This window comes from Phycodurus eques, chromosome 14 (genome assembly GCF_024500275.1).
Source record: "Phycodurus eques isolate BA_2022a chromosome 14, UOR_Pequ_1.1, whole genome shotgun sequence".
NCBI lineage: Eukaryota > Metazoa > Chordata > Actinopteri > Syngnathiformes > Syngnathidae > Phycodurus > Phycodurus eques.
Window position 1 is genome coordinate 3,908,121 of NC_084538.1, and position 15,164 is coordinate 3,923,284.

The 15,164-nt window shown below is 41.2% G+C and overlaps 1 protein-coding gene across 2 annotated transcripts in view; it reads right to left on the minus strand.

Annotated features, from left to right (window-relative positions):
* Positions 1-15,164, minus strand: part of LOC133413257 (guanine nucleotide-binding protein G(q) subunit alpha-like) — a 32,623-nt gene that overhangs the window by 10,129 nt on the left and 7,330 nt on the right. The window contains exons 2-4 of one of the 2 annotated variants that reach the window (XM_061697385.1): positions 10,419-10,603; positions 8,383-8,537; positions 809-937 (exon numbers count right to left, since the gene is read on the minus strand). In XM_061697385.1, coding sequence (XP_061553369.1) covers positions 809-937; positions 8,383-8,537; positions 10,419-10,603 — 469 coding nt within the window. The remainder of the gene's footprint in view (positions 1-808; positions 938-8,382; positions 8,538-10,418; positions 10,604-15,164) is intronic. The other variant, XM_061697384.1, reaches the window with a different exon arrangement.

Consider the following 15,164-nt stretch of genomic DNA (forward strand, 5'->3'; position numbering starts at 1 on the left):
AACGTGTCACACACGTCATTCACCACAAACAAATGACAAGGAGATGAGTTCACAATTTAAATTCTTTCACCAGAAGAGCGAACTTCTATTTCTTCTTCTTCTACTACTTCTTTTATTTTCCAGCATTTTGGATGCCCTGTGGTTTTGCGGAGTCTCTCACAGATTAGTCTTGGTACCATGGCAGACATGGTTAGGTGTGTCGTGTGCTCTGGTGGTCACATCAATTACACCACACCCTATAAGAGCAGTAACAACACATTTTTATTTTTGCCTCATCGTTTTAAAAATCAGTTAAGATGTAAAAAGAAAATCAGTATTTGTGTACCCCACTGTAGTTGACCATCCTCAGATCTTTTGACTTTGTGAATTCTGTTGCAGACAGCGATGGTGGTATCAATGACAAAAGCAGGAAGAAAGTCAGTACTTTGAAGCTGATAAAGAAGGTTTTGGACAATTGTCAAGGTCAAGGATGACAGGAACCCCATTTCTACAGCTTCCTGAAGGATCATTAACTTTGACATTGTTGCAAGCCTTCTTCATCAGGTATGAGGTGGCCCATCTCAAGCCTGAGTGCAGCATTTGGTTTCGAACCTTGGGGCCAGAACTTCAATACAACTTAACACAAACCACTGACATCTGGTAAGGCTAAACAACTTTTGGCGCACACGCTGTTTGCAGGGCAGGTTTGTGCCACATGTTGTCATGTTATTCCAATTGTGGCCATGACAGAATGTTTAGCTTCCGTCCATCAGTGGATTTGCACCAAAGTAGTGGTGACGCTGCAGTCCTGGTATCACATCAGGGGTACCTGAAGATGACATTCTCCAGATCAAAGGGGTACTCTATAATGCCCGTGGTGGGAACACGGACCCTGAGCACGTCCTGCTGGGTGGGGACGTAGCCGTCGGCGGTCACACGGTCTAAATCGCTAAGGTAACTGGAGATATACATGTGGATAATAGCAAACACGTAAAGTGTTGTGAAAAACTATTGGCCCCCTTCTCAGATACGTATATTTTTGCATAGTATCCCTACTTTGTTTAAGCTCAAACAAACATAAATAGAGAAATATAACCCAAGTGAACTTAAAATGCTGTTTTTAAATGGTGATTGTCAAAGTTACCTTGCCCTGTGTTAAAAAGTAATGGCCCGCTAAACCTAATTGGTTGGGCCATCCTTAGCAACAACAACTGAAATCAAGTGTTTTCTATAAGTGGCAATGAGTCTTTCACATCTCTGTGGAGATATTTTGGCCCAGTCTTCTTTGCAGAATTGTTTGAATTCAGCAAAAATTGAGGGTTTTCGAGCATGAACGGCCTTAAGGTTATGTCACTGCATTTCAATCGGAATCAAGTCTGGACATAGGCCACTCCAAAACCTTCATTGATCTTTTTAAACCATATCAGAAGTTGACTTGCTGGTGTGTTTTGATAGTTTTCCTGCTGCCGAACCCAAGTGCGATACAGCTTGAGGTCAGAAACTGATGGCTGAACATTCTCCTTCATGATTTTCCTTTAAAGAGCAGAATTCATGGTTCCAATCACAGAAAGTTGTCCAGATCCTGAAGGAGCGAAACAGCCCAAGACCATCACACGACCACGGCCATTTTTGACTGTTGGTATGATCTTTTTCTGAAATGCTACATTTACACCAGATGTAACGACACTCACCTTTCAAAAAGCTCAACTTTCATCTCGTCAGTCCATATGATGTTCTCCCAAAAGTCTTGGGAATCATTCAGATTTTTTATTTGCAAACGTAAGACAAATCTTTATGTTGATTTTGGTCAACAGTGGGTTTCACCTTGGAACTCTGCCATCGATTAAAATTTTGCCCAGTCTCTCCTTATTGTTGTGTCATGAACACTAACCTTAAGTGAGGCAAGGGAGGTCTGCAGTTCTTTAGAAGTTGTCCTGAATTCCTTTGTGGTCTCTTGGATGACTCATTGCTGTTCTCTTGGGGTAATCTTTGTAGGCTGGCCACTCCTGGGAAGGTACACTACTGTTCCATGTTTTCTCCATGTGAGGATAATGGCTCTGTCTATGGTTCGCTAGAATTCTAAAGCTTTATGTCTGGATCAGACTACAAGAAAAATTTGGTCTTTCACGATTGTACTATGTCAGACTACTGCCATCAAATCTTGCTGTATCTCAGGCAGACAGTGGCAACACTACACGCCATGTATTCCGATACCACCGCATCCCGTCTTTTACGATCATTGGGCTTCAACTTGTCAAATCAAGCACTGTCGGAGAGGTAGAACCAGAAAACGTGTCACCGGTCAATGTGACCGGATATACTTGTTACCATGGCGATGACAACAATGCACTGCACCAATGTATTTTATGTGTGTGTGTGTGTGTGTGTGTAGGGAGAGACAAAATTAGGAAAAGCGTGTGGTGGTCGTCACTGGTGCTCGGGAGAGGATGTTCATTCAAGGATTGTTTGAGGTACGTTCACATACTTGTAATACAATACGGCTCACAAGCAGGCAATCAAATGTGATGTAGCCTCGCAAGCTACTGCTCGCACTAACAGTTGTAAGCAAACAAGCGGGCGTTCTGTCGAATCATGCTCTAAAGCTTCGATAAACATTGGTTTGTGCGCGTGAATAAATATTGACAACGGCAAGAACGGGAGGTGATGTGCCGGTCACAATACTCAATCTTATTGGTCGCTGTCAAGGTGAGCTGTCGGACAGTTGTCGATATGTCAAACTACACGGATACCCCCCCCCAAAAAATCAAACATGTTAGACTTTTCATTTTGGCGTCGTCTGGCTATTGTAGGGCCAAATCGTTGGTTGTAGATTATTAATAACACTACAAGAAGTTTTGTCGTTCCCGACAAAGTATGTCAGGCCCGGTCTGGGAAATTGGCCGTGATCGCTAATCGAGCCAATATCGGGGCTAAAATCCTGTCGTCTTATCCAGGCATTACAAATGGATTTGGTAACGCTTTCCAGACTAATAGATGTCAATGACTTTATTATTCAACTGTTCTAGAATTTCTCTGGATCGTGTAATTGTGTTGTAGCTTTTTCAGATATTCTGGCCCACTTGATTTTGTTGGGAGAGATTGATTCTGTTTAGGTGATTTCTTGATTGAACAGATCTAGAGGTAATAAGGCTTGGGTGTGATCAGTGTAAAATTAACCAAAAATAGTGATTAGCCACAATTAATTAATGATTTAACAAGGGGGTAATTGTTCACACAGAGCAAGGTAACTGAATATTTTTTTCCCCCCCTTTACTAAATGAAATCATTTAAAAACAGCATTTAAGTTCACTTGGGTTATATTTGTTTGATATTTACATTTGTTTGATGATGTTAAACATTAGCGTGGGGAAACTATGAAAAAATATAAGAATTTGAGAAGAGTACCAATACTTTTTCACAGCACTGTATGCCATGACACAATCTTCTCGTTCTTGGTACCAGTGATTCCCAACCACTTTGCCGTGGCACATTAATGTACCGTCAGTGATCATCAGGTACAGTATGCCATGGGAAATGATCCTATTTCACTTGGTCAGAGAATTATTTACTACAAATAATATATCTTTTCATCATTCTATGACAGCGATGCATAGTGCAGAACAATGGCAGAACGATTAACCTGCGTTATCACATGTCATTCATGCAAAGATTTCACACTGCGGCCGTATGAGTAAATTGGGATCAGATTATTTCTGTATAAACACCTTTTGTGAATTTTTTGACTGTAAAATATGTTCCTTGGCTCATTAAAGGTTGGGAAACACCGCTTTGTACAATCTGCATGCAAACAGACTTAAAACATGTAATACATCATGTATACAGCCAGGGGGCCCTCCAAATAGCAATGTGACAAGATTTTCCCAAAATGACAAGTCTGTCAAAATGCGAAGTCTGGTTGGAATGGCAGCTTCAACCTGAGTACAAGACACCAATAATTTTGAAAATTGGCTGATATGCTCTGGATAAATTGAGGTTTTTTTGTGTTGGAAAAAAAGGCTTTTGGGGAGGGGGGGTTTGTGTGATAACGCCTATCGAAAACCTGTCTAAAAATGCCTTCAAATTAGAGTAAAACACTATTCATAATTTTTCCCTTCTCCGATTGGCTGACAAGTTTCAATTAAAAATAGGGCTACACGATATGAGAAAAAAAATGACTTTTTTTTTTTTTTTTTTTTTTTTTTTAAACTTGCCATATATTTTGCAATGTGAAATAATACAGGATCAGTGTTGCGAAAGTTAATTTTCTGTGAAATAGTTTTAAGTTCAGTTCATAGTTCCATAAATGAACTACTTCAGCTCATAGTTCATAACTTTGAACAAAGTCCACCAGGCCAAAAACGGATTATAGTAAACCCCCGCTATATCGCGGTTCACGCTTTGCTGTCCTGCTAGTTTGCGGGTTTTCATTATTGTGCAATACCTACTATTTTTGTCCTCTTCTTTTTAAACCAGTTAAGGCAACTGATAGTACAGGTACTATTTTCGGGATGCAAAGACCTTATTTTTTGGACTGTATGTGTTATTAATGACATTTTTGGCATTTATTTTAATCCATTGCTCTTGCACTCTCGCTCTCTCTCAATATATTATTTTTTTAATGTGTGTGTATTGTTTTAAAATTGTGTTTGAAGACCCCAAGAAATTCCCTCCAAAATTTTTGGGGAAAAACCTGAATGGTGTTTTTAAAAAAAGAGCAATTAAAACAAAACAGGACCTTTGTCCCTAATGTGCAAACAAAAATGTACCACAGTATGACAAGAACGATGGAGAAAGGACATTGATAACTTTGCATCCCTCGCAGCGCTGGCTGACTATATTAACAAAATGTATCTATTCTTATATTACGAAAACAAAATAAATTCCATATTATCAGAGTGTGATCGTACAGTGTTTTTTAAAATTATGTTCCATTCTATTCTTCCATTCTGTTCAGTGTTGTACAGTGTTATTTTATTACAAAAGAACATTAGCGCCTGGATAGTTTCATTCTGAAGAGCGCAATAGGAAATGCAGCAGGTGTACATTCTTTTAATCTTTTGAGCATGTCCAAACAGGTCCCTCTGCTGACCACTTTTCATTTTACAGTTGATTCACTGTATATTACAGTACACCAACATCGCAGAAGGTACATCACGATGACGATGCTCACACAAAATATCGTGCAGCCTTAGTTAAAAATATCCAACAATAAGCACGTACGGGCAGAAATTTCGAGGGGTCCACCAAGTCAACGCTTCAAAATTACAGTGACATTTCAGACAGCGTCACTAGTCCTAAAGATTCGTCTTAAATAGCACAAATGGAAGAAGAACAGTGTGACCAGTGGATTAGCTCATGTACTTTGGTATTCAATTGTTTTTTTTCCTGAATGAATTTGCTATGGAGGATAGTGGCCGTTTGTCTATATGTGCACTGCGATTGGCCGGCAACCAGCTCAGGGTATACCCTGCCTCTCGACGAAGTCAGCTGGGACACGTGTGACCCTAGTGAAGAGAAGTGATTCAGAAAATGGAGGGATGGATTTTAGAGGCATTTGAAGTGCTCATTCCATGTTTTCTTTTTGAGAAAATTCCACAAGAATGGTGGCTGCTTGTCACGTTGCTATTAGAAAGTGCACCACTTAGCCTGAGGTTGTATCAGTCTCAAGTAAGAGCAGAAAACTAACTAAACCATCAGTAAGATTTAACCCCCCCCCCCCCTTGAAAAAAAACAAAACAAAAAAAAACAACAGCAACCGTATTTCCTCAAATACAGTAATACCCTGCATATTCATGGTTTTTTCTCCCCAGCTATGCATTTGCTGAACTCACGTATTTGTTGAAAAACCCACCTGTTCACATTTTTTCTCTCTTTCTAAAACTTCTTAAGATGCCACAACATCTTGCCAAGCCGCCATCTAAATAGAAATTGGTGCTTTGAAGTATGTTAAAGTGATACATTAGGGAGGAGCTAAGTTTAGCCCGAGTTGTCAGTGAAAGCTACAGAGAGTCACCACTGTCTATCCACGGACAGGCGCACTTCAGGTGCCCCCCCCCCACCAAATTAAAATCATCTATCCATTTATTTTTAGCTACATTTTAAATTATTAATATAGGTAGTTTTAAACTTTTTTGACGGGGTATCAATCACTTGCAGCAAGACTCGGTTTGCCAAGTACAAAATCCTTTTAACACAAAATTAAGGCCTCCTCCCCCAATTGGGAGAAAAAGGGATAGTAACTATATTCCCCTCAGTTCATCGATGCCATCTTTCACTTGGGCCTGGTACACACAAAGATAAACGAGACATTTTTGTCCCCGGTTTTTGACCCTTCTCAACCAAGCGTGTCAAATGACAGATTATTTGATGTTCTATAAAAGGAGGGATGAGCGAGTACCAATACCAAGTATAGGTCTGATACCGCCATTATTTCAAGGTATTGGGTACTCATGAAGGATGCCAATACAGCCACCGATACGTAAGGCAAAAAAAATTGTAATCTGACATCGAGCAAGCAGTGTGGGCTTCCTCGTCCGGCCCGCCTTATGTCCGAAAAAATAAATTGGAACAAGTATTTATTCTCTGCACACGACACAACTGTGTTGCTTCTATTTTGAAAAGCCGGAGGTGTCCGCATGCGCTAACTGCGGGAGGCAACAAGTGATGCCGGTTATCCCATAAAAATGTCAGCCCACGTTAAAAAAAATAAATAAATAAATAAATAAAATAAAATAAAAAGTTGTTACCGAATGCCACGTTTTCAACATGGGCTGCTGAATATTTATTTATTGAAGTCCAAGCTTAGTTTGTGGCACACATACAGTAGCCATGTTCAAGGACTATATTGTAATCTGAATCACCACTACGTCACCAACCACGAGGAAAATTACAAGAATTAGACTCATGAAGAGTGGGCAAAAGTGTCAAAGGCTTTGTTAGCCAAGGTGCAAACAAGGCACATCTTGAGAAGCAGCTATCAAGACAAGTTAAGATCACTGCTACGTCATATCTCACAAAATCGCCCCGAAAAGTAAATCTTTTTTCCAAGAGCATTAATAGCACACTAAAGACGAGACATTGCAGGAAATATTGATCTTAGACATTCAGCCAGATTTTAAGGGACTTGTTCAAGTCTGGAATTTTCTCACTGGATGTTGTAAAAATGCCTTTTTGCACACCTGATTTGTCGTACTGAGTATTGGGAACATGTTTTCGAAACTTTTTCTGAAAACTTTAAAACCACCTATTGTTTTGTATAATGTTGATCACTTATCTTTAATATACTGCAAAACACCTCAGTATTTGTGAAGATTAACAGATAAAGTGAAACAGTGACGCAATGATTGGTGTTGCATATTACTTTTATTGTATTTTTCTTTTTGAACTGAACTGCAATTCCTAAATTTAAATAGTTGGAGACCATCCTTATTCTTCTGATTAGAAGTAACAGCTAATCAAAATACAAATGTTCATTTTCTTACAATGAAAAAATATTAATATTAAGAAGGAAAAAAGTTCAAGTTATGGTTGATCTGACCCTCCATCACAGTTCAGATTTTTTATGTTGCCCCCAGTTGAAAATAATTGCCCAGGTCTGCATTTTTGCCTTAACGGGCAATACACTGCCAATCAAGTTTCCAGTTGGTTAAGAAAAAGTGCAAGGTAACATTAATAACAGCACAATGACCATTTCAAAGCAACCTGTTTTGCATCAAGATTCGTACTGTCTGCAGCATTTCTTTAAACGTTGCTTTCTCAACATGTTGAACGGCTCCGTCTCTTTCGCCATAAAGTAACGCCATACTGTATACGTGTGCGCGCCGTATACAATGCCACGTTAGAAATGTGCCACCGTGTGTTTTGTTCTCACCTGAAGAAATTGGGTGGGATGGTTGTGTTTTAAAATTATTTTGTCACTTTCAGGTTCATGTGTTGTTTTTGTCACGACTTCATTAAAGTCGACATACCGGTTTGTTCTCATTGAAGTTAGTTCTTCGTGTGGGGTCTGTAAGAGATATACTCAAGATTTAAATTTTTTTTTTAAATCCTTGCGTGTACCAGGCCTTAAGGATATTGAAGCGAGCTGCCTGAGCCCATTTGAACTTTGTTACTAACCAAAACAGCAGCACCATAAACTGTTTTGCAGATTAAAGTGGGAGTGTTTCACTGTAGTATTAAAGATGACATTTTGCTGTTAAAATAAATAGGCATTTGTACAAGTTATGGATTCCACTCCCCAATATTTGTGGAAATACGGTAAACAACATCACAAATGCAGCAAACTCCTGAGCTAATGAGGTAACAAAATACCTCATCCCCTTCTACATTCCCACAAATCCCATCCGAAACAAAATGTCTTTCCCCAGTCTACACCAACACAGCCAGACAGTTGGGGCGACGTACTATTTAGTGGAATCAGAGAGCTGGTACTCTCGGCGGCGGTCGTAAGCCTCCTGGATCCCCGGGTCAGACCACAAGCATTTGATGGCTGCGATGTAGGGCTGGTCAAAGCCGTTAATCTTCTCAATGTCCACTTCTTTTACCAGCATGGCGTTAGACTACACAGAAAAGGCAGATAACACGGAGAGAGATTGGTTGTGCCGTTTTAGGTTTCTTTTTGACAATGTAAATGGACAGTTGGTAAACTTCTTGACAATGTAAACAGACCCTTGTACAGGACGTCCTCGAGTTACGACGCACTCGACCTACGAAGTTTCGATTTTACGACGCCCGTGCCTCGTCCGCCATTTTGTCCCAGCACCATAGTGTTTCTGCTTAGCTCGTGCATAGTACACTTGTCTGTGTTTGTGCGGCGGGAGTATCTTTGCCTTTTTCGCCCTCCTTTTTTCACACGCTCACCAGTAATGGTAAGTACAGCATCTTATTTTTTTTTATTTTAATGTATTTTAGTTTCTTTATACGAAGTGTTAACCTTTCCTGCAACGGTCACCTGACCGTGGTCGGGAGACGCAGGGCTTAACTCCCTTCTCTCGTTGCACAGCTGAGCTGGGTGGCGGCAACAATAAAGGCACGAAGCACCGATTTGCTGCTTTAATGGCTTTATTAGCTCCTCTGCACATTCGACGTCAACGGGTCCTCCGCTAATCGCTACTCTTCCCCGGTCGCCGTCACTACACTTGCTACTGTACACACTCGCACCGGCGCGCACTCCTTCCTCCTTCGCAGTCCCGTCTCACTCACACATCGACGCCCACACACACTGAGCTCGCTGTCACAATCACGTGGGACAATACCCGTAACATAAGTATTTCGCCGTAAATTTCGACTTTAACGATGAAATCCGACTTACGCGGAAATTCGTGTTACGTCGCCAGCATAGGAACGGAACTCGTTCGTAAATGGAGGACTTCCGGTATTAACAATTTAAAAGAGACCCTTGAGGTTTTCTTTTTGTCAAAAAAAAAAAAAAAAAAAAAAAAAAAAAGGGGGGTTTAGTTTTTGACAATGTAAACAGACAGAAGGCTTTCTTATTGACAATGTACAGGAAAATGGACCCTTGTTTTCTTTTGAAGAATGTAAATAGATGTTTTTGACAACAAACGGACTCTTAATATTTTCTTTTTGACATTGTAATCTTAAGGCCGTTTCCATTCAATATTGGCGCAAGTCTAGTCAAAATGATTACAAGTTTTTAAAACGGGAATTAAAAAAAAATCTAATTTAAATTGGGACTTCATTTGCACTACACATTGACGGCAAATCATATTTTAGATATAAAACGGCATTTATTGTGTCAATTAATTTAGGTATTGGTGGAATTAATTAAGCCTTGTGATATTTAATCAGGCGTGCCAGTGCCGCCTGTATGTCTGGGTAGCACATCCCCCTCACAGTTCAGAGGTCGTGGGTTCAAATTCCTGTGTGCAGTTTGCATGGTCTCCCCGTGCCTGCGTGGGTTTTCTCCGGGCACTTCGGTTTCCTCTCACATTCCAAAAACATGACATGGTAGGTTAATTGAAGACCATCATTCGTGGCTGTGAATGCGAGTGTGAATGCTTGTTTGTCTATATGTGACCTGTTGGTGACCAGTTCAGGGTGTACCCTGCTTCTCGCCCAAAGTCAGACGGGATAGGTTCCAGCACACCCATGACCCTAGTGAGGATAAGCAGTTTAGAGAATGGATGGGTGGATGGATGGATATTTAATGAATTGTAGTACCCTTCACTATGTCATTGCAGGTTCCATTTCCTGCTCTGTAGGTAACTTTATGATATCATTGAAGAAGATGAAACTTTGTCATAAAGATGATTAGCAAACTTTTCTGTCCTGTGGACTACATCCACCGTGCATCCCAGGAGGTAAGAATCAGTCCTCAATTAGAAGTTCTCTGGGGGCCAGAATTGAGAACTGCCATTGCTCAATAATAGACTATCATTAAAAAAACTGCGTTGGGAGGGGGGGCGGTCCACACTTCTTACCCGATTCTGTTCGTATTTGTAGGGGATCTTTAGGTTCTCTGTGGCTCGGATCATGGCCTGCATGGAGGTGAAGATGTTTTGGTAAACCAGCCGGACGAAGCCTCTCTTGTCCTCGTCGGAATAACCGGCGCCGTGGATAATCCTCATCTGCTTGATGAAGGTGCTCTTGCCGCTTTCTCCTGTGCCTGGGATGGATGGACACAAAGCAGTTCGTGTTCACTGTGTGACCACAATGTAATCAAAGACAAGACAAGAAGAAAAAAAAGCCATGTAAGACTCTACATGTTCGGATGTACCACACTTGCGCCATATGCTCAGACTTCAATATTTGATTTGAAATATTTGAACGACTGAAACCAGTCTGTCAAAAACAAGTTCCTACTAGTCTAAGCACGGTATTCTGATTAATATTGTGCTCGTGAATAAGAATTAAAATGATAAATTAATCAATTTTCATTGTTAGGCAATACCGCCTTCTGCTGTCGAATGAAATTAACGTCACAAGTCCCCTCGCTCATGCATTGCGAATGTCACGACTAAACCCGGAAACCTTCTAGAATATTGTTCAAACCCTGGGATAGGTGAAAATTGATGAACTTATCGGCTTAATTCTTATTCCACGAACGCAATATTAATGAGTATATCGTGTTTAGACTAGTGAGGGCACATACAGCATATTCTTGCCAACCAAAATTTTGTGTTTCCTTCCCCTTTAATGTCTGCTTATATGATTGATAAATGTTAATATGTTACTTGAAAGATCACGTGTACAAGTCACGATGGTGAGAATGGATGAATTCTTCCAACTCTCAATAAAAACATTTTAAAATTCTGTCATTTGTTACAGCAACTGAATCCGTTACTATGAAATCGCTCTCCTGATATTCCAATTTGATTGATTTAATTGTTTGAAACTGCTCAGAATTTACATACCAGCTTTTTTTTTGGCTGCTAGAAACGTGAGCACACTAGAAATGATTCCTAAGGGGGAGGAGGAAGCGCTAATTTAATGACGATAATTAATCTGGCCTACATTCCACCTTCAACGCCGAGCTGCCTGCACCGACATGTGACAGCGGGGGGTATTTGAATTCCTTTAGCGCTGCTCATAGTGACCCCGAGGAAGGATTTGAAGATGTCACCACAAGAAAAAAGATCATAGTCCACAGAATACAGCGAACCAGAATCTCTGCATTAAAGTCAAAGCCTTGGAAGTGATTTCCAGATACATCCATCCTCTTTGGGGTCTTTTTTTTTTTTTTGGAGACACCATATTAGGGCCATGATAGCATCTCAGTATTACTGAGGGACTCAAAGAAGGATCCAGCACATGCATATTATCTCAAAACACACTTCTCAGCACCACCTACATTCAAGGTTTTCGAAGTGCAGCCATATTTCTGTCACCATGACAACTCTTACTGCCTTCCTTGGGGTTTTATTTGCCATTCCTGTACTCCACCCCCCCCTACTATCCGCCCCTTTCCGCTCCTCTTTTGTAGCAGTAAATATAATGGCAAGAGTGGAACCTTAATCTCCCTCTGTGCTCTTCAGTTTACACTTCCAAGGGACCATCTTTGGGTTACGAGGGGGGGACCAAGTTGGCCTGAGGTCAGGTCCAGGTGCTTACCAACTAAAAATTATGCTTGATTATACACCTTAATTGGCGATACAATAACTTCCCCTTGTCTTCTCTTCCTAGGAGTTCTCCATTTTTGGAGAAGAAATGGGGGAGGGATTAAAGTCAGATACAATCTTGTAAAAAGACACCAACATTCCCCCAGAACTGCGCAATATGGCCTTAAAATAAAATCTCAGACATTATTCAAAAGTTTTGCTTCCTGCCCCTTCTGGCATTTACTTTTTTCCTGCATATACCAAGCAAGCTGAGAATTTTTTCAAGGCAGTACCCCCCCCCATTAACTGCCGCAGAAATAACTACAAAAACATGTCTTCACAGATAGGAAAATAAGTTCTTCCTCTTGGAGGTTTTGTTAAAATGTATGTAGTGCAATCCTTAATATGTTAAACAATAACATCATGGCCTCTTAGGGTGTTAAAGAGAAAGAGAACAAAAAGATAAGTGCATTTTTAAGCGAATACACTTGAACCGTTTTCATATGATTCGGTTTTCTTTGCGAGTAGGTCAGATCGTTGAAGGCAATTCACGAATCGGCCGAGGTTGATTGTAATGTTTCAATGTATGTTGAAAAGATGCAATTCATTTTTTAAAAAATCCATCCATCCATTTTCTTTACCGCTTATCCTCACTAGGGTCGCGGGCATCTGGAGCCTATCCCAGCTATCTTCGGGCGGGAGGTGGGGTACACCCTGAACCGGTCGCCAGCCAATCGCAGGGCACATAGAAACAAACAACCATTCGCACTCACATTCCCACCTACGGGCAATTTAGAGTCTTCAATCAACTTACCACGCATGTCTTTGGGATGTGGGAGGAAACCGGAGTGCCCGGAGAAAACCCACCCAGGCACGGGGAGAACACGCAAACTCCACACAGGCGGGCCCGGGATTTGAACTGCGGTCCCCAGAACTGTGAGGCAGATGTGCTAACCAGTCGTACACCGTGCCGGCTTTTTTAAAATCAGCTCTCAAAAACGTGCACTTTCACACCCACTTTTAAAAAGACACCAACGCTGCACAGTAAACAGCCGTCCTAATTTAGTCGAACTACAACAACTTCACCTGAGCTGCTAAAACCTGTAAAACAGTGGTGTCCTGATGGTGAATGAAGGTTGCTTCATGTCACCAGCTACTAGTCTGATTTACTTCTCGTGACCCCCCCACCCCCACCCCCACATCACAAGATCTCCCTGCAATGCTTTCTCCGTAACTGTCCCGCTTTCACCATCCGACACACTATTGGCCTCTGTCTTTCTTGCCTTACTCCTCCCCGGCCCGGCACACAGGCTTTTGTATGCCCTCACCACACACACTCTAACCTAAACCCAGACCCACCCCAATATATGCCTCTCCACGATCATCACCTCTGTCTGTCAACAACTGTGAATATTTACGGATCCCATCCTGGGACCTTGCCCTGATGCTTGGTATGCTGGCCGCCCATACATAAAACACATGAAACGATGCCCTTTTCATGCTATGGTACACACAAATATATTTGAACCATTTTTGTCCCGCTTTTGCCCCTTCCCGACCAAGGACGACAAATGCCCGATTATTTTGTTTTGCAAGATTATCCTATAATAACACCCTGTGGTCTGAGGTGTGTTCGAGTGAATTTGCTCTGACGATAGGGTCTGTAACAGGCCAGGCCCAAGAATCTTGCATATTAAACGTGTTCACTATTTACGACCCCAAATCTTTGTAAGTGGGGAAAGCAGACGACTTGCGACTCACAACTCCGAAAATTGTGATGTGAAACAGAATGTAGCCAATCAAAAAGCAACCTGATGGGGAACAAGGAAGCGGGCATAAATAAAAACAAACGTGCTACACGTGCAAGTAGGACAATAACACCAGCCATTCGCTTAATTTGAGAACTCACTTTTAGCTCGCTCAGTAGGCTATATCACATTCTGGACTTCATCGTCACTGGGAAAGAAAGGTGGGCACACATACATTTGCTGCACATATCATTCGGTACACCGACCGCCGTTTAATAATGCCCAACAAATACAACAGCTCCGTTGGAAATTATGGCCCTTTGATCCAGCTAAACATTTGCTACTTGGAATGCTAAAACCAACAATACAAAGTCACTGAAAGAATTATACACTCACAACAACACACTTTGTACATTGAGTTTACCCATTCAACCATTTTTATGCAGGTGCAGCGAGGGTGAACAAGCTTGGAAATGCCAAATTTTTGGTACTAGCCGTTGGGAGCATCCAATCGTTCATCGTTTGACCCTGTAAATCGTATGTCTGATCACGTTAAAATTGGCCCCGATTCAAAGTGACTCGGGGCTGAAACGGGCTTCATTTTCACAGGGTACAGTAAACCTCCGCAATAGGCAGGGATTAGAGACAAAGGCCTGTTGCAAATAACGGAAAAAACGCAAGTAATGGATGGTCCCAAACTGTGTCTATGTTAAAATGTTGAATTGCCTATGTTAATAGTTTAAACCATAAATACACCACAAATAACTATCCAAAAACCCTTTATCATTTCAAACTTTAGAAATCTGTAAAGCCAATTATTTTTAAGGAAATGCACCAGAGGTCAGAGGACGATTCCATCGGTCACCTTCCCAACACATAAAAATAGGAATTTTCAAGCAATAATGAGACCGATGTTATTTGTTAGCTTAGTGGTTCCCGAATTTTCTCGGCTGGGGCCCCGTTTGGTTCATAAGACCCCCCCCCAATTTAAAAAAAAATAATAAATAAATAAATAAAAAATTTTAAAAAAAGTGAACTGCCATAGGCTGCATGTGTAATTACTGTAACAAGCACTTTAACTGTGTAAGAATGTTCAGTGATCAAGATACGTCTCTGCTGCACCAATTTTATCATAGCCGCATTTGGTTTAAGTGCTCGGGCGCTCGTGGCAGGTTGATTGATATTGTTGACTAACCAAACGCTGGGTTACGATCCTAACACTGCGGTCCCGTCATTCCAAATGGAAGCAATAACAATAAGATAAAGTGACACCAGTGGAAACAGCAATGGGGGTTTAGGATCTGAATGTGGACAAGCGTAGCAGCAGGTGGTAGTTAGCTAAGCATGAATACGCCGCCCTCAAGAAACTGGCAAGGCTATG